A 26,547-nucleotide genomic window follows, 5' to 3' on the forward strand; every position below is an offset into this window, starting at 1 on the left:
ATCATATTTCTAAAATTCAAACTTTTGAATTTCAGGATTATGGTCTCGAAACGATATGAAATTTGAAAAAAATTTTAACGTTTAACTTTTCATCAAAATTTTGCTGTTAATTTTTCACTATAACGTCATTTTGGGTTAAACTTCCGAAAAAATGGTCCCCTAACTTTTACCAATTTAGACTGGACAAGAATAACATTCCAATCAATGGTCAATTTCTAAAAAGTTCCTGCAAATAGACTTGTTAGGTGAACAACATGACTAAGTGTTTTATTTTAGGTTGTTTAAAGAAAACAGATCACAATAACTTAATTTGACCGTACAATATAGAAAAAATCATTGTTAAATACAAAAGAGCTCAGAAGGAAACATTTGTCAAAAATTCCACTGTTTACATTTGTTTTGATTGTTGGCAGAATGAGGTGGATAGGAGAATTAGAAGTTTACATTACCTGGAAAGTTTTATCAACTTGTGTCAGCGAGAGTTTTTGAGCTAGTAAATTTAGTAGAACTTAGTAATGTACTAAAATTTACTAGATCTATTAGGTCATACGCTTTTGAACTATATTGCTGTAATTTGTATTGAATCACTTGTAGAGTTACTCTCATGTAGAGATTTAATCAGCTATTATCATTTAGAGTGTTATAGAATGTAAAAATATTTAATTTTCAACATTACGGAAAAAAACACAGCTCAATAGAAAACTTTAAAAACAATACTGTAAACAGCATATGAAATTACAAAAAGCTCTGACAAACATTAAAAATAATTGTTATACTTGCAGTGTCAAATATTCTTGAACTCCATTTATGAAATCTTAATTTTTATCAGCAGACTGATTTAAGATAAGCACATTGCCATAGTATACATTAGGAAGATTTCTTTGTGTCAACTTTTGATGATTTTGATTTTGTTTTGTTGTACATTTCATTTAACTCAAAATCACGAACTATGTTTTCCTCTTTAAAGATATAAGGAACTACAGCTCCCTTTGCATTAATTTGAGGTCGCCGAATTGTTTCCTTACCATTTACAAACAAAATAAGAGTTGGAAGTGCTTTTGAATTGACAGAATGATCAACATTATACTTCTCTGCTATTTTTGAATATCTCGTTACATCCAATTTACCAAATTCAAAAAAATCATTTGTGTATTTTAGTGAGATATTAGCAAAGATTTCAGAGAATCTAGAGCAAGGTGGAGACCATGCAGCATAAAACTCAACCAACCTAATTTTTTCAGGATTATGATAAAGTTCTTCATCAAGAGCTTGACCACGAAAAAATGTAACTTTATCTGGTCCTTTATATGATGGTTCAGGAAAAACAATAAACAATACAAGGCAAAACAACATATACAAAATTCCATAACGAACATCTTGCCGCATAAACAATAGTAAGTTAGCACATTTGCCAAACAAGAAAAGATTTGAAATGTATTCCTTATTACTTAATGGTTTCCACCTACGATTTTTCATAATAAGTATTATCACAGTAAACATAAGTATTTCTGAGTCTCTCCAATCATATGTACATTCTCCATCATCATTAGGACTAAATAATGTTCTACAAATTGGCTCAAATGTTCGTGCCAGAAGGAATAAAGTACATCCAATGGTGTTAAGCAAGTAGTGTGCATTTAGAAAACCTTTAAGTAGTGACATCTCATCTATTACTAGCTAGTATCATAATATCAAACACATTATAAAAACATGTATACATAAGATACATACATATAAGCATACAGATAAACATTTTTAAAACTATATTTTATTTTATCTACGATACTTTGTTTTTGTACACAAACTCTAAAAGAAGTATAACCAGTGGAAAAAATTATCATGGGTATGTTTATCATAAAAACCTTACCTAAAATATGACTTCCTTATTATCTATGTGATATATCAGCATCTTATTACGAAAATGCAAACATTTTTTCATAGCATACCTGAGTGATAAATATTATAATCTACGTGAATCGTAAATGAAATTTATGAGTAAACAATCTTTTTTAGGTGAAAGTAGTTCAATCTAAAGAACTTAATTTATGTTATGTCATTGTATGACGCGTGTCATTCAATTGAGTTTAAATAAAAAAGTTGCGGAGCATGTCACACTTGAAAATATTGGCGCGCCAAAGCAGTCATTTTTATTGCTCGTGTTTTAAAGAAAGCATCTGCATCTCTTTATTTTTTTATTCGAGACGAGACGAGACGATGATATCCGGGACACAATTTTTAAATTCCAAAAGAAAATTTATTGTCCCGGTTTAAAACTTTATATCAGGACAGTTTATTCGTCAACTTTTTCCGGGACATTTCTCGTCTCGTTATGCTAATCCCGGTTCATTTCGAGAAAACGATTCCGAGACGCAGACCCTTATTTTAAAGATCAAAGTCATTTTTATTGCTCGTGTTTTAATAAGCGTCTGAGACTCGGAATTTAAAAAATTGTCCCGGATAATTATGAAACGTTACGAGACAGATCAATTATATTAACTAGATATCTCACTTACGCTTTTGTAGTGAAGAAAATTTCTCCAACCAAGTTTGTTTTGCCAGCCAGAAAATGACGCACAGTGACTCAAAACAACAAAAAAATAAACCCCTTACAACTTTTTTGTAAATATAGTGTACTTTTTTAAATAATATTAAATTACAATGATTATTTACTTAAAAAGTAAAAACAGTTTTTTAATAAAAGCTATGTTTTGTGTTTTATGGATAAAAGAAGTTAAACTTAAATATTATTTTCAAAGAAATCTAAAAAATGAGATTTTTATCGAGTTTTATAGAATTTTATCGAGTACTCTTGTACAGTTCCTTTATAAAAAAGTATTATATTAAAATTTTTAATAGCAGTACTAATTATTAAGGCTGTGTAGAAGCCGTTGCTAAGTATATTTATACCGTTGCTAGGGTATTTTTTTAGTTAAAAAATTGGCAAAAAAAGGCTACTTCTAGGATTTCTATAGGCTTTTTATCACCCGAGCACATGGATTTTTTTTCTGATATTGGAAGATGCATATTTAAGGAAAATAAATAACTTATACTGTTTATGGCAGACCTAAGGCCACGGTTGTTATAGGTAATCTATCAAAGCACGTTAAACGCAAAAAGTGATTTTTGGCAGACTACTCATTCCCAGGTCCTTGCATGCACATGGTTTTTGTTCCGAAAAATGAATGTATGTCTTAGTATCTTTCAAAAACACCTGAAAAAACTACGTGCAAGTATTGGCCTTAAGAGATATTACAGCTCAAAGTTACGGTAAAATTTCAAATGTTGTGGTTTCGGACCATGATTTGTAGACAACCAAAAATGTAACCATGTTGAATTTTTACTTTTACAGCAGAAATCTACCCAGATTAGCAAAAAAATTAAAAAGAAATGTTTCTGTCATATTCATGTTGCTAAAACTACTCCTCAAAAGTAGCAATTGCACTCCATGCGCAAAATTTTCTCAAAACGGGCCAAATTTTGGGACCCAATGTCTCCAAAATTAATAAAAATTTTAGAAAAAAAAATTACCAGTGGCCTACTTTCAGTGTTTTTTTACAAAATATCTAAAAATGAGTGCAATTTGAAGACATCACTTTCAAAATTTGCTTATTTTGCCTACATTTCTCAGACAATGGCTCTTAAACATTATAGAAAACTTAATGTGATAATTGTCTAAGAAATAATAACATAAATTGTTGAACAGTTTAAAGTAAAAAATTATATAAAGTATTCAAAAACGTTTCTGATATATATTTAAAAAATAAAGATTAGATCTTATCCCGAATATACGTGAATTAGGAGTGGACAAATTACGATTTTGGAAGGATTTACTTAACGAAATCATATGAAACTGAAGAAATTAGCAAAGAGAGCATAAATAAAGGCTACTTTAGATACATTTATTTCAAAGTGAAGAAAAAAATAAAACAATGTGTTTGAAATTATGATTCTTTTAAAGAAGAAGAATGCCAATGGCTTCAAGAAAATCTTATAACTAATAAAAGTAGCCATTTTGGTTCTGAAAAACCTCATAAACAATGGGTTGTTTTTGGAGAGCAAAGCAAAACAGAAAATAATAAATGTACTAGGTGTTGAACATCATGCTCTATTTTTAGTCTCTGCAAGAAGTACACTTTTTAAAAAAAGTCAAACGTTTTATAGATCAAAAAAGTTAAAGACACTTTGGATAAAACCTTTCCTTTAAATATGAGTGTAAAACAAACTCTTGCATTAAAAGTGAATACTGACCTCAGCGATAAACAATATCAAATGATCAGAAACTTAGTCCTAGGATACAAATTTATCCTCTTCTTGCACGATATTTAAGTGGAAAAAGTTAAATAGTATCCTAAAAATACTTTTCTTTTCTCTGACTTCAGCTGCTACCATTAATATTGCTAAAGCTGAGTTTGTATAGATGGTATAACAATATTAATAGTAGCAGCTGAAATAAATGATGGTAATTGTGCCAGAAATTCATTACTTAAATTTTACATTAAGGATTAACTAGTATGTCTTATTATGCCTCGTTATGTCCTGTTAAAAAGATATATATTCCGGGAAATTGTAAAGCTCCTAGTTTGTCCGGGACATCTCGTCTCGTCTCGGTATCGTCCCGGATTTCGACTGAAAGTTGAAAACTGTCTCGATTTTTATCGCTAATCGGGACAAAGCTTTTAGGATCGTCTCGAATAAAAAAAAAACGAGACGCAGACGCTTATGTTTTAAAGATCAAATAAATATTTGGAAATTTTTATCTCAAAGTTAATTATAATTTACAATAAATTATTTTTACAATAATAAACATAAAACTGGCATTTCAAAAAACTTATTACCTTAAAAATATTTTGTCTATTTAAAACTTGTGCTTTTTGATTTAATAAACAACGAAATTATGTGCCTAAAAAATTGTTTACAAGCAAGTTATTTATCTTTAATGAAAGAAAAATTATGAATGAGATAGCCTTCAAGGTTATTATACAACTTTTATTTGAAAGGAGATGTCAAAAATGTACATAACAGAGTTATTTTTTTCCTTAAATATAATTTTCAAGGAACGAGAAAGTTGTGAACCCGGTAGTATTGTTCATAAAATTTATTGTTCATAAAATTTATTGTTCATAAAATTTATTGTTCATAAAATTTATTGTTCATAAAGTTTATTCTATTGATTCATGAAAAAGAACGTTAAACTAAAATTATCTTTTTAAAAAAAATCCTTTGAAGTTAAATGATCATTATTATTATTATCATTATCATTGTTATTATTATTATTATTATTATTATCATTATTATTATTATTATTATTATTATTATTATTATTATTATTATTATTATTATTATTATTATTATTATTATTATTATTATTATTATTATTATTATTATTATTATTATTATTATTATTATTATTATTATTATTATTATTATTATTACTATTATTATTTTTAAGCGAATTTTAAAGAGCCATCCATTTAAAAAGTGGAAAAAGAAAAAAATATTTTTTTGTACTTTTTGTTTTTTTATTTTGTAAAAATTTTTTAATCAAAAAGAACGTCAACTTTTGAAACGTGCTTCCTCCAATGCTGGTTGCATGCTTAGTTCAAAATTTTTCGAAAATTGGTTTTTAAGTTGATAAAGAATTTTAACAAATGTAGAAAAAAAGACAATTTGTTTTTAACTAAATATAAAGATTTTCAAAATGAAATTTTCAAGATGTAAAGTGTATGTATGTATGTATGTATGTATGTATGTATGTATGTATGTATGTATGTATGTATGTATGTATGTATGTATGTATGTATGTATGTATGTATGTATGTATGTATGTATGTATGTATGTATGTATGTATGTATGTATGTATGGTATGTGTACCTTTAAATTTTTATATTTAATTCTATTAATGGTACACTTTAAATTTTGATACTGAACGTGCAATTTTACTAAAATGATAAGTGATGCTTTTGATACTTTTGAGTTCTTTTCACATAATCAGCACAATGTGTTTATGTATTTTTGTAAAAATACAAAAATAACGAATACAGTTTTTTTTCCGATGCATAATTTTATTGAAAATATTTTCAATTTTTATTATTAAATATATTATGGAGTCACAGAGTAATGGTTCATATTAAGAATAAAATTCAAGAAAGTATTATTAAGCCATGCTGAGCAACTGAAATTGCAACTTTTGAAAAACAACAATTTTCGTAGCCACATGTTGTTAAAAACCAGTTTAAGCTTCAGAGCCTTCATTCTGCATTTCAAAGGAATGGAATTCCTAGGATTTTTATATTACTTTATTTTACAATTAAAAAAACTTATCTTGGTATATTAAATAATATGAAATTGCAGGTTAATTTAAAGATTAGATTTCTGGGAGTTATGATTTTGTTAACATGATGATATTTGTTTTCATAATCACAGCGCAAAATGTAAAGTTGTCTTGTTAACTTCCAAAGTTGCGATGAAGATATTTCGCTTTTTAATTGTTGTTGTTTCCGTAAAATCTCGGACAATAAAGACTCTTGAAGCTGTATTTATTTCATCGATTTCTTTTTGAGCAAATTAACGATGCTACTCAATTCATTTTTTGCTGTATCATTTTTGTTTTAAGTTAACAACTTCTTTGGCTTCATCTCCACAAACCTCCCAAGTACCAAGGTAAAAATGTAAACTTATACGAAGAATGCTCTTCATGCATTTTTTGATTCACTATTGTTATTCACTATTGTTAACTTAAAAAATATCATTTCCAGGTTATGCGTATTCTTTGAGGTTAATTTAAATTTCTACAAACAGTTTCTTAGGTGTCACAATAGTTTTTGGCTCTCTCCACTCTTTAAGTTGATGTTTTTTGATCAGTACTTTTTGATGCTAAATCCCCGTTGACTGTCTGTATAAGTATTCTGTTTGTTAAGGTGGAAAACCCCTCAGAAATATGAAATTTTTGAAAAAAAAAATTATTTTCTTGTTTTGTGCAAAATTTATCAGAGAATCACCATCTGAAAACCATTTTTGAAAATTCGCTATAGATTTTCATTAAAAAAGATTTTATTGAACCCCAGTATTTTAAGCTTCCTTAACAACCGCCATAACAACGGCAATTTTTTTTGCCTTAACTAAAAAATAGCCCAATTTTACTAAAAAATAGTCCTATTTTTTTATATGAAAAATATATCTTATCAAGTAAATTGTATTTTCCATTGTTCAAAACAACTTGAGTATAAAAACAGTTACTGGAAAGCTCATAAATATATCATAAATCTTTTATAATGGCTAAGGCTTGCAGAGTTAAACAAAAAGCTACAAATAATAAAAGGAAAAAAATAATTAATGTAAAAAAGAACTTAGTTATAAATAATTTTGATATGGATGTAAATATGGAATCGAACATTGTTGATATGAACATAAATGTTAATACATGTGTTGAAGATGTAAATGTAAATATGGGGAAACCAGTTGATTTTAACTTTGTTAATTCTGATGAATTATGTGCTTCTGCTAGAAAAGTTAAAAAAATTTCGTCATCAAGACCAAAGTTATCTAGTAATATAATTACTGGATCCTGTTTTTAGATTTAGAAACTCTAAACTCTGTAGTTTCTACCCTTAGATGTCCAGAATGTATGTCATCTAAGTTGTTTCTTTCTGAAAATGAAAACAAGAGAATTGGTCTAGCGTCTTGTCTTTATGTTAACTGCTGTGTATGTGATTATTCAAGAGAATTTTACACCTCAACATTGAATATACAAAAAATTTTTTGATATTAATACCAGGGCTGTTTATGCTATGAGATCATGTGGTCAAGGCTATTCTGGATTCTCAAGATTTGTCTCATTAATGGACATGCCTAAACCAATGACTGCTAATAATTATAAAATTGTTATAAAACTAACTAATGCAGTAAAATCTGCAGCTAAAGACACTATGATGGATGCTGTTCAAGAACTAAAAGACTTGAAGAGTGATCTTATTTTAAATTCTATTCCAGACCATGTGCCCAATGTTATTGATGTTTCACTTTGATGCAGTTGCCCATTTTAACATTGGTAGACAAGCTAGTGTTTTAGTTTTAGAAAAATGAATTTAAGACCTAGAAAGTATTTGTTAGAAGGATGTTTATGAAAATTAATCAAAAGCGGTTATACTTAGCCATATATAAAAACACAGAACGAGCAAAGAAACACAGACAAGTAGTTCGTGGAAAAAAGAAGAGTCGATATGACAAATTTATTGAAAAAGAGCAAAACCCATATCAAACTGGTGCATTTTAAGATTTAACTTTTTTTATTATATAGAGATTTGGATATTTATTTACACTATTTTGAAATTTTTTATGTCAGCATTTTTAAAAGCTGTTTTTCTCAGATGTAGAGTTTTTAAGACGCCGGCCAGTATATCTAAATAACTAAAAGTGGTGTTAAGCTAAAATTTTAAGTATGAATTTGTTTGATTGTCTTCTGTGATTTAAACGTGACAGATTTTTTTAAAAATTGAATCCAGTCCTTAAATCGGTCAACAAAGTCATAAAATTCGGTCAAATTTTTTACATGTACTTTGGTCCAATATATTAGCCTATTAAAAATTATTATGAAAAATCTGCTTCGTTCATATCACAGAACTACCTTGTTAGAATAAGTATGCAAAAAAGATTTTGTTAAAATTGTGTATATCTTTAGATACATTGGCCGGGGTCTTTCAATATTTTGGTGTTTTTGGCACCTGTTACAGCTACCATTTTATCCAAAAAAAATTTTTTTTGTTTTTTTCAGTTAATTTTGTTATTTACTTTATGTATATGAAGTTAAATTTATAAAATATTGATATTTACTCAAAAAAAATTTTTCAGGGGTTTTCCACCTTAACAGAAAATTTAGTGCTCCCATCAAATCCAATATTTGAAATAAGATCTATGGTAAATGATGGCCATTAAAAAATTCAATTGGTTTTTGGTAGAAGTTCAAAGTTGTCCGTGCTACCAAATTGAGAAACTGACAAGGAGCACTACACTGCTTCGAAAAAAAACCCCGTTTTTTACAAAGTTCTTGATTGAGGAAAAAATGCATCAATGGTGTAACGTTATTGGTCATCATTCTTTAATTTTCCACCGTAATGTTAAGATATAAACTCCTATTTCCCCAGCGCATCACAAATGCTAGTTTTAGCTCTGGCCTCAAAAAAGGAATCCTCTCGCCCTCCCAATAATCCATGTTCTTTTCTCTTAAACCTGATTCTAATTCGGTTCGATTCTTTTCATCCTCCTCGAAAAGGTCTTGCTTTTCAACAAAGAAATTCACCTCTTTATTTGTTAATAACTGTTTTTCATTGTGTGCATTTATCAACTTATTTGATTGCTCACGTCGCTTCATCTTCATACCATTTTTCGGAAAATGGTGCTAACCGTCACAACAGGAAATTGTGCATCAAAAATGAGAGTAATTTATTGATGCTAAACAAATAACAAAATGTTCCCGAATTTCGTCATGTTTTTTTTGATTTTCACTGAGTAAACACAGAAGTATAGACTTAAAGATATCATTAGAGAGCCAAAATAAGAAGCCTATGTCATTTAGATTTAGACCTATGCCATTTAGATTGATGTCCAATGTCCAAAGTTATCAGTATCTTATTTTCAGTTTTGGCATTTTTGCTAAGCCCTGACTGTAAAACTGCTGTGAAATGGGAAAGTTGGAACAAGATATGAAAGGGAGATAAGTTTTAGATAAAGTTTTACAGAAAATTCAAAAGTCCTCGTTTCTATGCTCTCTAAAACAGCAAAAATGTGTTCTGTGCATTTTATTTGTAACGAGGAAAAAAAATCTTTATAAGTAATTCTCTATATTCCCTTATTTTATAAAAGAAGTACAGATAACAGTAGTCTCGGTACTAAAATGAAAAATTTAAACTCACTCAAACATATAAAAAGTATGATAATAACAGAAAAAAATTCGGACTGTCATGTAAATATAAACAAACATAATAGTAAAAATCTGGAATAACTTTTCGACCAATTAAAATACTTTTTGCATTTAAAGTCCGTAACAAAGTTCACGATTTGATATCCACAACCTGTAAAAGCAACAACAACGAATCAGCAGTTTCTTAATCAGCCTTAATCATAGGTTTATCCAGCTTATATTTTACTTGTAATTACGATAAATCAGGTTAGCTCAGCATTTTGCCACTGAAATTTGGGCTCATTTCAATTGATATAAGCATAAAAGTTATCTAAGCTTTTGATGAGTATAAATTAAAATCTTACCGCGTTACCACAACAAACATAAAAAAAAACGATTGAAATCGATGTTAAGTAGGAACTTCTTTTTCATTTCTTTAGCAACATATGCAGGACCAGAAAATATTAGCTCATTTACCAGCTTGAAGAGGCCTCATTTTTTCAATTCGAAACCTAAGATTAAATAATACCATGCATAAAAAAAAAACCAAAGATTTTTAACGAAATAAAATTTTCTGCAATTTTACTTTCCGTCACCATAGAAATTCACTTTTGTGACACAATTGCTTTAAAAAAAAGTTTTACGAAAACGAAATACTATAAATCCTCGGGCAAGCGCTCAGGCACTTGTTCTGACGATGAAACGCTTCAGCAACAACGGACGCTTGTTTTGATGGCGCTTATTCGAGGGTTTAAGATGATAAGTTAAAATAGTTTTAAAAGTTATTTGTTATAAATATAAAAATTAATAAATATCCAAATATTATACTGAAACATTTAAAATTTAAACTTACAATAAGCAAAACCTAAGTTTCATTTAAAGTGTCACCAAAATAAACTTAATGAAAAACAACAACATGGAATTATTTCTATAATATACATTTAAACTTAAAGACATAAATCAAAACCAAACCACACCCTTTTAATAAAGTAGATTAATTATAAAAACTGTCTAACCATATACGCTATCTAACCATATACAGTATGAATCCGTAAAAGTAAAATGAACCCATAAATAGTATAAACCCATAAATAGTGTAAAACAAACAAGTATAGATCCATAAATAATCATTAATTGTATAAAAGAAAACAATTCTTTAATTTTCAAGATTTTTCAACTTTTAATAAGGAAATTTCACGTCACTTTAACTAGCCCATGTCAACATGTATTTTAGAATTGCTTGAGTTTTAGAATTCTGAGAGAACTTATAGCAACTAAAAAAACTGGCAACTTTCAACATCCAATTCCAAGTGGTTCCGGAGATAAATTGTTAAGTTTACCACATTGCAGTCTCTACCCCCTTTTACAGTAAAAAAAACAACTTCGTACTTTTATCAGTAACTTTATAAATAATTTCTCTGATTTGTTGAAAGTTGGTATCTAAATGAATTTGACGTCGAGTAATCTATTAAAATTTCTTAAACTGAATGGGAAGAAATGGAAAGTATAGCAATTTTTTTTAATGTTTAAAGTTAAATTATAACCAGGCCCTTTGTTACAAAAGTCAATGATTGACTTGAAAAGCAGACAAAAATACTTTGCAATTATCATTACACATGCATTTATCTGTTAAAAAAAAGATATTAAACTGTATACTGAAGGGTAAAAAAAACTCTCGCTCTAAAGGTTAAAAAATTTGTATAGATGCTCAAACAAAGATTTTCCATTTGTTGCTCTTAATTAAATTTAATTAAAATTAAATTAGATGTTCTTTACAGAACTATTTTTTAAGATTAAGGTTTTTTTATGATTAAAATTTATTTCAATTAATATTTGAAAGTAATCAATCGACTGTTAGTAGTTTCTTTGAGGTATATTCTTACTTAAAGTGTACACAATTCCCTTTACGGCACTTCAGTAGAAAATAATGTTATTAACAGGGATCCTGAAGTCATTTTCAGTAGTTGGAAAATGTAGCTGCCTAAATGGTCTACGTGGATGCATAAAATTGACTTTTATATCTTTTTCAGCAAAATAATCTCTTTCTTTAAATAAATCTCATTTGTCCATTTAATTACTCAAAACATCTCATTATTTAAAAACTCCAATCCAATACAGTGCATCAAAATGGCATAAAATGAATTCATTGAGTTTCAATGAGTTGCAATGAGTTTTCTTTTTTCATACTTTTAAATGTAAAACATTCTGATGTACTCAAACTCTCATTTGTTCAGTTGAAAACTTTGTTTTTAATGCTACATACAACTTTTTGAGGTTGCCTAACAAAAAATGTTGTTGCAAATTCTGATAATGAGTTTACAAGTCATTTGCCTTGTAAACTCATTATCACGATAAAAATCTCTTATTTAATACCATTTTTGTAGCATTCCAGCTCTTCGAATGTATTTTCTTTCTATTGTGGTCATAAATGTCAAAGAAAATAGGATTGGCTTTTCTGTAATAAACTAATTTATGACAAACTGTCATTTAAAATTTTACCAAAACCCTTCAAATCCATTTTTTAAAAATTCTTTCTCCAAACTTAACAAAGTATCATTCAAAACTTTATTTTCAAAAGTTTTAATAACTTTTAACTTTAGACATGTTGCTAGTGCTCTACAAACCCTGTGTCTTCCTTATGAATTTAGTTACTGCAAGCCTATGAGTTGTATCATTTAATTTCAGAATCAAAATTTGTGAATCAAATAAATTTATTTTTGAAGAACACCTTTTTTAATTTTATCAAGATAATAGCAAAGAGATGAAATGATAACTGTAAAGTATTTTTGTCTATTTATCAAGTCAAAATTGACTTTTACAAAGGGCCTGGGTAAAACTTAATTTTAAACATTAAAACTAAAATTGCTGTTTTTCATTTCTTCCCATACGCTATATGCAATTTTAATAGATTGCTTGACTTCTAATTCTCTTTGATACCAACTTTCAGCAAAAAGTACAAAATTATTTTTGATGGCAAGAGGGTTTTGAGACTGCAATCTAATAAACTTTAATGAACAATATCTCTGAAACTACTTGGAATTGGATGTTAAAATCTTTAAATTTATTTTCTTGTAATAAAGAATTTCTAAGAATTCTAAAGATCAATGCATGGTGAATTTCAGATTTTTCTTTTTTTAGCAATATTATTGTGGAATTAACTAATAGTTAGTAATAAAAAATCAATGTCTAAACTTGATGGAAAATTCCATTTAAATTACCTTTAGTTTCAAAAGATACTGCTGAAGAAAATGTAAATAAAAACTCTAAAACCACTTAAAATATTTTAAACAGAACATTTGCAGCACTAAAATTACAAAATGCACCAATATGATTATGTTAATAGAAAAAAGTTATCATTAAAACATTAAATTTGAAATAAACAAAAAAACAAACAAAAAAACATGGCAACGTAAGAGAAAGTTTTAGAAAACTCTAATACTATTTCAAACATTCAATTTTTTTTTCCCCTCTGAAAAGAGAATTGACTATGAAATGTTTAAAGACTATGATGCAAATGTGTTTATTTAGGTAATTAGATACAGTAAGTTATTTGATGTAATGCATATTATTATTTAAAGATGCACACACACATCTGTCATATCACTTCATACACTCTTTTAATCCAAACCATTAATTGTTTAACAAACTTTGTAACTTATTTGTGCAATATTAAAAAATTGTTCTATGGCATATATGTACGTATATATATATACACATCTATGTATTGCATTACATCTAATAAACTGCTGTATTCATCATTGAATTCTTATTTAACTTTATTATTAATACTGTATATAACAATAGCTTTTAATGGTGAGATGTAACTGCTGTCTAGAGTTAAAATAATGATCAATTACTTAGAAAATTGGAATTAAGGTGTGGGTCATCCAGTTGAAAGAATTCTCAAGAGCTTGGAATCATCTGTATTACATTGAGAGGCATGCAAAGAAATCTTCAAATGTTTCCATACAAGGTCCAATTAGTGTAGGAGCTAAATTTAATAGATCATCAAGAACGGCTAAACTATTTTTTTTGTATTCAAGAGAAGTTCAGAGAAGACAAGTTTACTAACAAACTAATGGACTAATGAGAGACAAAAATCCCATTTTCACTTAAATGGCTTTGTTAATAGACAAAATCATAGATTTTGAACTGAAATCCCAAAGTTGTTCATTAATTAAAGCTGCACCTTCTCATAGTCAAAATTTGATGCAGAATAACATCAGAAAGATATCTTGGTCAGTATTTCTTTGAGGATGATAATGTTAATATGGTTGCAACTAACCATGAAAAAATTGCTATATGTTATAAAAATTTCTGTTTCCTGCTTTAGAAAACAAACCTAGAATGTGGTGGCAAACTGCTTACTCAATCCAAGAGACTATGCAGCTGTTACAGCAAATTTTTAGAAAAAGAAAAATTCCCAGAAACAGAGTTTCATTGGGCATCATGTTTCCCAATCAGACTCAGATTTTTTTAATGGGGATATCTGAAACGGCAAGTGTTTATTAATAAGCTCTGAATTATTTTATCAGACAAATTATTCATCAGAAAATTCAAAAATATGATATGAATGAATTATTTTGTCAGACAATATTCATCAGAAAATTCAAAAATATGATATGAATGATAAACAGTCACTTTGCAGGCAGTTAGAGATTGCCATAGAATGGGTTTGTTTTTGTGAAGAGGAATATAGGGGTCATTTGAAAGATGATATTTTCCAAGCCTAAAAGGCTGCTAAGATGTTAAAAAAAAAATTATAAGATAATTAAAAGTAAAAAAAGTTATTTTATTTTTAAAAGGTCAAGTGACTTTTGACCCATACTGAATCCTTCAACCCATTAAGAATAAAACCATTAATTCCATACTTAAAATTAACACTTAAAAAATTGCCAATAAAATTTTCTTTTACCTGATTGATCTAATCAGAACATCGCAAAACATGCATTCTAACCGTAAATATTACTAAAATAATTGTTTTTGTTGGAACTTTTCTTAGAAACAATAAAATAATAATAATAGCTAAACAAAAAACACAACAACAAAGATTATTCAGAGATTAACGGAAATAAAGATATGAAAATATAAATAAAAAAATATCAAAAATGAAAAGATTTATATCATACCTTAACAGTTTAAGAAATTTTTTCACTGAATTCTTCATTTTTCTTCATGAAACATAAAACTCTGATAATACTGTGGACTTTGAGGTATTAAATAATCTGTGAGCTTTGCATTGGAAAACATTTAAATTTCATATTCAAACATTATTCTTGATAATATAAATATATATTTTGGTTACATAAAAGATTTTAAAAAAGAAAAAAAAAAATGTTAAAAGTAAAAGTTTCTTTTAAGAATAAATTAAAATAAAAAAACAGAAAGTATTTATAATGTAATACTTCTAGAAAAAGACATTCTATTCTGTTAAAATCGAAATCTATATTTCAATAAACTTTGGTAATTATAAAGAGAATAAGTAAACTATGGTAACAGTAATGAAAATAAGACAGCTATGGTGATTTGAAAATAATAAAAATTTATCGATTAAACTCAGTAATTGTCATAAAATTTATTTATTAAACTCAGTCACTTAATAAAATTTTGATAAACACAGAAATTGCAGTGAAACCAAGATAATCTTGGTAATTGTCATGGCAATCGGTGGCGATGGTCAAAAGTATTAGAAATATTATTACAACTATATTTGATTTTTGTTCCTGCTATTTATTAGAAAATTAATAAGATTTTAGAACATCATATTCTTCATTCGAATGAACTTTCTTGAACAGTCAGATGGAAACTATAAAAATTTCTCAAAAACTTTGCTAAAATATGTGCAAGAAATACTGAAGAAAATCATATAGACTTACATTTCCAAAAATACTTCAAACATTCAAAGCTCAAAAAATCCTTTTTTGAGCTTTAAACGTTGTTTTTTTTAAAGTTGTAAAACAAATTTTTTACTACATGAAGTACAAAAATATATTTTGAAAATATATTAGTTAAATGTATTATAAAGTTGAAAAAAAACAACAAAAAACAAAGGAATTTGAACTAAGCTGAAAAAAGTTTATTTAGAATAAAAGATCTTCAAATAAAGACCTAACCAAACACAATATAGCCTTAAATCTTTTTACTCTAAAAACCTTACAACTTTTTAGATTTCTCAATCATGTCATTTATTTTTATTGCATACATAAATAGTTTCAATTAGATATATATTTAAAAAACTGTAATTTTATATAAACTTAAACAGTAATGCATAAGAAAAAAATAAATACAAGTTATTATAAAAAAAAATAATTAAAGAAATTTTTTAACAATTACAAATATATATATATATATATATATATAAAAGCGCAGTAATTATGAAACACGAATTGTTCAAAAATCAGTGTCATTTTTGTTAATTTCATGTTAACCAAAAACAATATGATTGAAAATCAAAAATCTAATAACCAAAAACTAACTTTTTGCCCCCATTTTCCTGGGGTATTACTTAATATCAATATGATTATCATTACTAACATTACAATTAAAATTCCCTGAAGGTACTATTATCACTATTATTACCATTATTACTACAATTATAATCAAAAATTCCTAAGGGTATTATTTATTATCACTAATACCATCATTATTAACATTATATTTAAATTTTGAGGCATTACATAATCAAGCATCTCAACAAAATAGAATTTAAAGAAAGTTTATATCTTCTTTTAAAATATCAATTTACATCTCCAGTATCTTCAGTAAAATACTTACCGTAAAGCAAAAGAGAAAAAAAAAACTACTTGATATATAGAATCATGCTCAAGTATCACAATAAACAATATTAAAATCAGTTACCATTTTTCAGGTGAATTAGAGAAAAAAGCAATTGTTGTTAATTGTAAAAATACAAAATACAAAAAAAAAAAAAAATTCAATACAAAGATACGAGGAGAAAATGTAAATTATATCAACTATACTCGCATTTTTTCAGCATATCAAACAAAAACTTTTTTTGCAAGAAAAGAAATTTATTTATAAGAGAAATTTTAAAAAAAATTGTAAAAATGCATTAACCAACTAAAACAGAACAAAAAAAGAATGCATGAATATATATATGCTTAATCATAAAGCAAAATTATCTTTAAAAAATGATAAAGATATTTATCAGTTTATCTCAATTAAAACCATTCTATTCAAACTTATCAACAGCTAATTTTTTTACATCTTTAGTTTGTAATTTTTCACTTATTTTATTATGGTAAACAGTTTGCTATTCAAGATCCCTAATTCCTTCGTATTCTCTTATGATCAAATCGTTCCGCACCTCGTGGAGGGGGAGCTAAGTTGATTCCATGTTGGGGACCACCCTGCATCATAGGAGGTCGCTAAAATATTTTGATCAAGTTTTCAGATTATTAAAAATGAAAAATCTTTTTTTTCTTATAACGTAGATAGCTGGCTTCAACCTGATAATAAGGACTTAAAGACTTCCTTTTATTTAAAACCATGCATATAGTAGCACAAAATTGATATATCAAATTTCAACCAAGCATCACCACAATCACCATAAATGCAAATATTAATGCTGAACTTTAAACAAACTGTTAAGAAATAAACTCAGTGGTAACTTGTTTCAATAAAAAGTTACAAACATTATCAATAATCTTTGCTTTAGTTAATAACATAACAACTCTGCATAGATTTACCAACTGAGTTTTAAATAATCTACACCATAGCTTTATGAAGAAGCCACAAAACACATACAGTTAAATACCACACAGTTAAACACAGAGTTCATGTAAAATTACAAAAAGGAAATATTATATTAGAACAAAAAGATTCATTTTTTCTCCAAAATCCTAATAGAATACAAAACAGAGCAAAATTATACTTTATATTAGAAAATGAAGAACAAACAAACAAAACAAAAAAAACAGCTAAGGTATATCATTACACACAACAGAAAAACACAACAGGCTTAAAAAAAAAAAAAAAACTTTGCAAAAACATTTTGTAATTGTAAATCACAAATAACTATTATTTGTGCCAGTATCACAGTGCATTAATGATTTTACTAATGGCACACAGGAAACATATCTTAACAATAAACCTTTGATTGCATGTAGAGAGATTTTAAAAGTTTAAAACTAGAATGAAAACTAAAATTTGAAGAAAAAAAAATGCTAAAATGAAAAATGAGAACAGAAACATGGAACAGTAAATTTATGGTCATCAAACAGAAAAATGAATTTAGATAAAATTTGACTCTTACCACTTGTCTTTGCATAGTTGATGCAAGCTGTATTCTGGGAGCAGGCATAAAACCATGAGGAAGACCATGAATAATTGTGCGTGGAGGCATTTGCAGATTTCCTAGTGGAATGTTTGCTGGACGCACTATCTCAGGTCGAATAGCAATCTTAAATCAGAAGCAATTTAGAGTTACACTATCATTAGGAAAATATAATAATTTATAAAAATAAATTTTTTTTCCCCTTCATATTAAACATAGATACTAAAAGAATTATATATAAATAAAAATATATATCAAAAAATTGTATATTAACAATAAACATATTTAAAAAACTATTTAGCAACAACCAAAAAATGGCTTAATTAGTAACAGATAAATTACCATATTAGTAGGCATTCCAACCCCCTAAAAAAAAATTAAAAAAAGTAAGTTAAATAACTAGAAGTACAACTATTCTTTACATTTTTTTTCAAAACATCACAGAAAAAGCAGATAATATTTTCTATCCAAATGAAAATATTACTCTAAGTAGCTCCCCTCTTCTCATTTCCAATTCTGCTTGTTGCCGAAGAATGAACTCATTCTGCCGTACAATATCATCATTAAACACAATTTGACGCTGCTGCTGTTGTTGCTGATGAAAATCTCTTAATTAAATGAAAGATGATAATTACGCTAAATTTCTATTGTTAATGCAACTTTTTTTAAATTTTGTTCTTCTTCCTTAGTAAAGCCTGATTTGAAATTAAAACTCATATAGATTAATACGACGACGTCTATTAGGCACCAAATAGTAGCTAAAACTAAAGGTTTTTAAAAACTTCCAAAAAATTTTAAAATAAACTTACCTGGGTGGTAATGGAATATTTCTAGATGAATCATATTCTCTCTTTCTATCATTTTCAAGAATTCTATTTTCGTTTCTTAAGTTGATCACAGCTGATCTCTTTTGAAGATCTTCTTCAATCTGACGAAGTTCTTCTTGTCGACGTAGCAGATCTAGGGATGTTTAAGTATTTTAGCTCAATCAATTAAGTAATAATACTACATTGTAAGCATGATGGGGATAATTCCGTTAGATTTTTGTAATTAAAGAAAATAAAAGGCTAATATTGATCACATATAATATTGATCACATCTGATATTGATCACATCAAATTTGTATATGATATATATTTGATTGATCACATCAAATTTGTATTTGAGTAAATTGTAAAAATCTTGTTTTAAAAATTGTTTTTTTCTCAAAGAATTCAATTCAAAAGCGATTCCAATATTTCAAATTATTTTTAACTTTATAAATCGAAAACGAATTCAACAAGTTTTTTTTTCAATAGTTTTTGAATGTTGTTACTTCATCATTTTACAGCATATATTAAACTTTTTTAGTCCAGATTAAAATGAGCATTGATAAAATTCATGTTTGATAATATTGATTTGTCTTTTTTACTTTCTCATTGCAGTACAAAATTTCAGAAGTAAAAAATTACCCTCTCTTATTCTAACGGCTTCTTGTTGACGAATTGCAGCCTCCATCTCATTTTCTAAATTAAACCTTGCATCTTGTATTTCTTGTTCTAATCGTGCTTTCTTATCTTCTTCTTCAATAAAAAGGTCTCTCCATTTCTTAGCCCAAGTGAACTCAAAAGAACTTGGTGAAATAAATCGAGGTGAGAACTCGCGTTCGCTAAAAAAAATTCACAATGAAAATTAACATACTTAAGACATGCTTTAAAGGTAACCAAATGGTTACAAGTAAAAACAAGATTTTTTAAAGAAACAATCAAGTATCTAACATTTGACCAACTTTAAAAAAACATATTTTATCTTTTATTCCAATATTTTTTTAGAACACCTTTTAGTAAAAAATCAACATTCAGTAAACTTTTCTAAAGTTTTATCTACAAGTATATTTACAAATAGATTTACAAACCTACTTATAAATATACTATTTACAACCTTATTTTAAAATATACTACAGTATGCGGCCTTAAAATCTGCACTAACTTTTGAAAATGTTAGGTTGTAAAAATAATTAAACAAGATATTACTTTCAGCATAATTTATTTCATGCCATTTTTCCATGAATTTTAAATAAGCTACTGCAATACTGTTGTGGGGAGATGCAAAGGTCTTGAATCAACATAGTTTAGGGGATTTAAGTCTGGGGAGCTTGATGGCCACAAAATTTTCTGCCAAAAAACAGGTGTATTCTTTGTGAGCTATATGGGGTGGAGTCCCATCCTGCTGGTATGTAATTTCGGAATCAGGGTCAAAGTTAGAGGTGATGCATGGCTAGACATGGTCTTCTAAAATTTTAATGTACACATCTGCATTGATTTTGACCCCTGAATTAACAAAAATGAGTGGCATCTTCAGGCCACAACTTCAAACACAGTAGCAGGCTCTTTTATCCTTAACTTGAATCTAACAGACTCTGGGACATCTTCTAGCTGCTAATGGTGTTAATGTAGCAATCAGTTTTGCTACAGAATCCACTGTAAAAAGGTTTTCGTCTTAGAAAAACTACCTTTATTCAAAAAATTTAAAAAAATACATGGAGTAAATATTTTACTTAGTGTATTTTGACAATTTATTCTAAATAAGTCTCAAAGTGCTAGAGATTAATTAGGCCATCATCACCTAACCTATCTGCCTGATGCATCTGGTTAATATAATATTTTTCTTCCTTTCTTGTAATGAATTTTTTTTGGAGGTGGAATTCAAAATCTTAGAACTGTAAGCATTAACATTGCTAGATAAAAAAAAATTTCAATTTAAAAAACTTAACTATGGTAAGAACAATAAAACTTTTTATAATAAAAATCTGGGACATGCAACTTGATTTTTTACTAGAAGGCTTTACAGCTAAAATAATAAACTGATAAGTTGTTTTTACCAACTGTTTGACTAGCTTAACTATTTTTACAATAGAAGAAAATATTAACTTGTATTTTTTACTTGCTATATCCTTGAAACTTTTGAACATCTGCTTCGTGAACCCCTTCTTCATCATCTTGTTGTATCAATGGCTTTGCAAGCACAGGTTTTGGCAATCTATTTGAATAGATTCACAATTAGTTTTAACAGAACTACAATGGAATCTAAAAAAGAACCTTAACCTATTACTTTTAATTAAATTATTTTATTAATTATACAATTTTATCTACCTCCCTAATACAAACATTTCCTCCTTGAAGCGATCTAAAACTTTTTGAGCTGACTTCTTCCATTCAAATTCAACAATAGCACGCCCTTTTGAATGACCTCTGTCATCACAAACAACTACAGCCCGCTCAACGTTGCCAAATTGACTCATAGCTTGCTCAATATATTCATTTGATGCAAAGTGGTCGAGACCATGAAGTTCAATAGCAGAGGCATGGGTAGCAAAACGGACTTGTAAAATACGACCTTTAAAAAGAACCTTGTCTAGGCTGCTTTTTGCAACTTCAGCATTGTGACGATAATCCTGAAAATAAATTTGAATTCATTTTTAAATTTTATGATTAAAATAGTTATATAAAATGTCAAGCTTTTATATATTTTCTTTCTATTTGAGAGAGATTTTTCGTTGAAGTCTGATAAATAGACAATTTATCATATTGCATTACAGTTGATTACTGAGATTACAAATTATTATTCTTTACAAAAAATTTTTTTTTTGGTCTTATCTAAATTTATTCTAAATTACATTCAGCCTAAATTTCTAAAGAAACTATGAAGTAGACAAACAATTTTAAAAACTGTGAAATTATTGATTGAATGTAAATGTTATTAAATTCATTTTTTAAAAGTTAGAAAAATCTGTGTTTTTTTACATTATTTTTGCTCATTAAAAGACTGTTGTAGCTTTGGTCAATTTTTAACCTTTTTAATTTTGAAAGCTTTTGAGTTGAGCAGAAAATAAATCAAAGACTAGAAGCTCAGTGATTGCATGGACTTGCACATGTTATGTGTAATACTTGCTGGCTAAATAATCCATGTGCACCTCTATTTTCTTGTTGTTATCAAAGCAAATCAATTCTTTCTAATCTTCATTGATGTATCAGAGTTCCATTTCATTTTCCTCAAGGCAACTTCTGTAACTTGCTTATTAAGATATTGAAATACTTCAACACTCTATAACATGCAAGATCATTTTGAAGAGCTTTACAGCTGATAGAAACCATGATCTTTTTTTGGGATGCAATTCCTTGTATTTTGAAGTGCTTTCTGAAAAGGAGTGTCTTCAAGCAGAAAATACTACTCACCATCCACTTGGAACATTCTTATGCATAGTTGTCTTGAAGTAGACACTCACAATTAAAATTGATCAATATTATCTTGCAGTAATTAATCTGATGAGCTATCACAATTGTGATTAGTTTGAAAAAATAAGGTAAAAAATAAATTTCTAATTTTAAACCAAAAAATACAACTCAACTCAAATGTTTTAATTTAAGACAGACTATTTTTAAAATTGAATATATATTGCATACACATACAATACATATCCACACATATATTTTCATAAATTTAAACAAAAGAGTTTTAGTTTTTAAAAATTTAAAACCTTTTATTGAATTCAAAGCAATTGTTAATAGCGTAATGTACATACCAATCGAATAAAACCAAAACCTTTCTGGTTGTTGACATAAACTTCACCTGATTCACCAAATGGTGCAAATAAATCACGTAGATCTTTTTCAGTGGTATTATTATTTAGGTTTGCAACAAATAAGCGACATCGACCACTGAATTTCTTCTCACCTTGTTTTCTTTTGTAAGATGAACTTATGCCAGTACTCTCTTTTTTATCTGATGATTTAGGAGAAGTAAGTTTTTCAGAGGAAAAATCAGTATCTGCTTGAGGTAGTCTGGTCTTATCAAGTACTTTTTGAGTAGAATCGGTCTGTTCACAAGTATCAACTTCAGTAACACTTTCATCTGTTACTTTTGGTAGAGGAGAAGATAATAAAGTACTCTCTTCAACTTTAACCTCAATTGATTTTTCTATAGGTCGCTTATAAGACACCCAGTCAGAGGATTTTTCTGTTAAATCATTTTTGTGATAAACCTGTGCATTTCTCTTATCATACCTAACAACAACAGAAGTATAAAATAAAAAAGCTTAAGATTAGCTTTAAAATTTGGTTATCAGCAAAAAAAAAAAAAAAAAAAAAAGAAAAAAACTGTTTTTAGAACAAACTGTTCCATTTCATATATACAAACATTTTTTCGGAATAGCATTAACTCTTTGTTTCATGGTTTTTATGATAAATATTGAAAGATGAAGATAACTATGAAAAATAGGACAAGGATTATATGCTTAAAGAAATAAAAGTAAAATAATGGTTTGATTTTTTTTTGTAATAGCAAATTTTTTTTTAGTTTTAGTAGTTTCAACTGTAAAAAGAAACTGATATTTTTTAAACCATAATTAAAATAATGCATGTAAAATTATGTTATCTAATGAACAACAAATATAACAGCGTGATAATGTTTTCTATTTAAGAAATTCTAAAAAACCAGACTTTAATTAAACCAGACTTAAAGATTAAATTAGATTTATATTGTATAAAGATTAAGATAAAATTGCAAGGAAACATTTATGAAATTACTAAGTATCAAGAAAACAGAAACTTGTCAAGCAGTTAATCATTAAGCAAGTAACCTAAAGTTAATTGAATATACTAGCTTATGATAATGACAAATATCTGCACTGAGTAGGTCCAATTTTTACCTGATCTTTATCAAAAATAATTAATTACCAATAAATCATAAATACTTGCTCGGGATTCTGTTAACATAGTTTCAGTAGTTGTGCTAACAAATGGGCTTAATACTTTAATAGTATCAAAAGCATCAAAATAAATTTATATAATTATTTGCTTATATGTACTGTAAGTAATAAAAATAACTTTTCAATAAATTATTTGGTTCAAGGAAAGTTAAAACTTTTGTATAAAACTTACAAACAACCCATTTTTACAGAGACCAAATATTATAAACATTTAACTTTCATTTAATAAATATAAATTTCTTGATATCAGATTGAATAAAGATAAACAAAGATTAAAAAAAAAAAGGTCAAACAGACATAAATATGCATTATAAATAGAGTAAAACAAACATATTTGTTGATTATAAAAAAAAACAATATTTTAAAAATATTTCAATATTGCATCAAGTACTGGGAAATGCTTTAGGGTTGTTCTCACACCAAACAGTTTTTGTAGGAGGAATCCAACAAACCACAACACTTCAAAACAATTATAAGTATGCATAAATTTACTTTTTGCTGTCTGTTAAGTTTTTATTGAAATTGGGCTTTTTAAATAGTGACATTTACTATGTGATAGATTAGATATAGATACAACTTTTCTTGATGACATACATACAGTTGTAAAGAAAAGCATTAAAAAATCTTTTGTACATATACACTACCAACCAAAAGTTGCATTAATTTGCATATGTTCTATTAGAGTTTAAACACATTTTACATAATTTTTGAAAAACTTTTATAAGATTATGTTGAAGCTAAAATAAATGTTGATTTAATGATATATAAAATAGTCAATTTTGTAATTTATGAAAAATCATATTTCATGCAAATTAGTATTAATTTTTTGGATTTTTTTTTTTTTTTCAATTATTTATTTTTCTTATTTTTCTGAATGATTTGATTGAAAATTTTTGAAAAACAAAAACAAAAACAAAAACAAAAATCAAAACAAAACAAAAAATAAGAAAAAACAAAATTTTAAAAATTTTGTATTTTTTGTAAAAAGTAATATCATGATTAGAATCTTTTTTAAAAATTTAAATTTTCAAATGATTAAGCATATTATCTTATATACTTTAACAGAGTATGACAAAATCAAAGGAGATAAACAAAAATTACAAACAGAAGTAGAATAATCACTTTGCACAAACACCAATATTCCATTGAAAATCACCAAAATTCCATTTGAAAAAAAAAATGCTATGAAAATTATGTATTTTTGTAAAAATAGAAATAGACTGAAATAGTGTATAACTATTGGACCAGCCCTACTACTGTTCATAACTCTTCGAATGACAGAGATTTTTTAAAACATGCTTTAATTTTATATATTCATTTATTTATTTATTTTTTGTATACTATTTGTCAATCACGGAGAGAGATTTTAAGTAAAAAAAATTAGAAAATGATAAAATAATTGAAAGAACAATTAAAATTCCCCAATCACCTGATCTTTCCTCTAATGAACTTTTATGGGATGAATTAGACAGAAATGTTAAAGTATTAATGGCCAAGAGTGAAAAAGATGAAAATAGACTTTCAAACATTGGAACATTTATTATGCAGAAGGCCACAAATACATAGAGCAGTTATTTCCGCAAAAGGTGACTACATAGATGTGAGCAAGTTACAAATTAAATTAATTTATTTATTCTTTTTCATGTTTCATAGTTAATAGAAATATAGCGTATACTTCAAGTGATTTTCTTTATTTTTTTCTCATTTGTAAGTAAAATATTGAAAACATTAAAAAGTATTCCCATTCATATAATTATGGACAGAAGTGTAAAACTAACTTTGCTTTTTTGTTTTGCTTGTTAGTGCTGTAAACACACAAATGTCAAGGAAATCATGGATATGATTATTTGCAGTCAAGGAAATAAGCAATTCATGGTACACAAGTGCAAAAGTAGCTTAGGCACAGAAAAGTTGAGTATTAAAATAAATAACACAAAAGAATTGAGGATTAATATCTTATCAGAAATGAGAAAAAAATGGTATTGGTACTGACATATTCACTTTTAATTCATGCTCATTTTCAAATGATATTTTCATAGAATTGTTATTAGAATTAATAGCTCTTACAAAGCAAAGAGTCAAACAAGACATCTTAAACAAAAGCAAAATATAGCATTTTAATGACCACAATTTTAATATTATGAAACTTTGAGACAATTTAAATATTAAAACACCATGGTTTAAGCGTATAGTTTAAAAACTTAACTTACGGTTTAAAGTCTTGCTTTGGTTCAAATGATCGATGAGGACCTCCTTGATTCATTTATATTAAAATACAAATACTTAGATATTTTTAAGTCATATATAATATTATACCTATAACATAAAAGTCTTTAGTTGGAAAATCTAACTTAAAATTGCATGAGCGCAAATTAAACTTTAAATACGCATGCGCTTTAGTATTGCAAGTTCTTTTAACGACGGTTGTGTAGCGCAGTCCAAAATTAGATTTACACTCATAAAGGTCTTTTCAATGAACGAGGAAGCTGGTGCCTCTGGTGACTGGACATTCTTTACGAGTAGTGATGACTTTCTTGAGTCTGGTTTAAAAGTGAAGATGTATGAGCAAGACCATTTTTTTGATCTCTACTATCAGTAGAAATATCTTG

The 26,547-nt window shown here is 27.3% G+C and overlaps 2 protein-coding genes across 4 annotated transcripts; both read right to left on the minus strand.

The window, feature by feature from the left end:
• Positions 1–697: 697 nt before the first annotated feature.
• LOC145180492 (thioredoxin-related transmembrane protein 2-like) lies at positions 698–2,025 on the minus strand. The gene is made up of 2 exons (XM_090083462.1): positions 1,868–2,025; positions 698–1,677 (listed from the first exon to the last, which is right to left on the minus strand). Exon 2 carries the CDS (start codon positions 1,660–1,662, stop codon positions 868–870), a length of 795 nt encoding a protein of 264 aa, XP_089939588.1. The 5' UTR covers positions 1,663–1,677; positions 1,868–2,025; the 3' UTR covers positions 698–867.
• A 7,795-nt stretch (positions 2,026–9,820) lies between these two features.
• Positions 9,821–26,327, minus strand: LOC145180297 (uncharacterized). 3 transcript variants are annotated; one of them, XR_016450950.1, is made up of 11 exons: positions 26,149–26,327; positions 22,754–23,234; positions 21,324–21,625; positions 21,115–21,210; positions 19,644–19,840; positions 19,002–19,152; positions 18,677–18,800; positions 18,535–18,558; positions 18,172–18,318; positions 10,262–10,408; positions 9,821–10,068 (listed from the first exon to the last, which is right to left on the minus strand). XR_016450950.1 is itself a non-coding variant. In XM_090082564.1 (10 exons), exons 1-10 carry the CDS (start codon positions 26,199–26,201, stop codon positions 17,183–17,185), a joined length of 1,677 nt encoding a protein of 558 aa, XP_089938690.1. In that variant the 5' UTR covers positions 26,202–26,327; the 3' UTR covers positions 16,601–17,182. The 3 variants fall into 3 exon arrangements, 2 of the variants coding, with proteins under 2 accessions (XP_089938690.1, XP_089938691.1); XM_090082564.1 differs by lacking the exons at positions 9,821–10,068; positions 10,262–10,408 and adding an exon at positions 16,601–17,284; XM_090082565.1 differs by lacking the exons at positions 9,821–10,068; positions 10,262–10,408 and adding an exon at positions 17,705–17,758.
• Between the last annotated feature and the right edge of the window lie 220 nt (positions 26,328–26,547).

Source organism: Hydra viridissima, unplaced genomic scaffold (genome assembly GCF_058129835.1).
Source record: "Hydra viridissima isolate aposymbiotic clone 2 unplaced genomic scaffold, HvirCarnegie_v1 scaffold_3, whole genome shotgun sequence".
Lineage (NCBI taxonomy): Eukaryota > Metazoa > Cnidaria > Hydrozoa > Anthoathecata > Hydridae > Hydra > Hydra viridissima.

What these genes read in the sequence shown, in the direction of transcription:
- LOC145180492 (XM_090083462.1), bottom strand. Translation starts at nt 1,662, where the DNA reads ATGTCACTACTTAAAGGTTTTCTAAATGCACACTACTTGCTTAACACC.
- LOC145180297 (XM_090082564.1), bottom strand. Translation starts at nt 26,201, where the DNA reads ATGAATCAAGGAGGTCCTCATCGATCATTTGAACCAAAGCAAGACTTT. An exon ending in GTTTTGGTTTTATTCGATTG is followed by an intron (nt 21,626 to 22,753) that starts GTATGTACATTA and finishes ATTTATTTTCAG; the next exon opens with GATTATCGTCACAATGCTGA. An exon ending in AATATTCCATTACCACCCAG is followed by an intron (nt 18,801 to 19,001) that starts GTAAGTTTATTT and finishes CATTTAATTAAG; the next exon opens with AGATTTTCATCAGCAACAAC.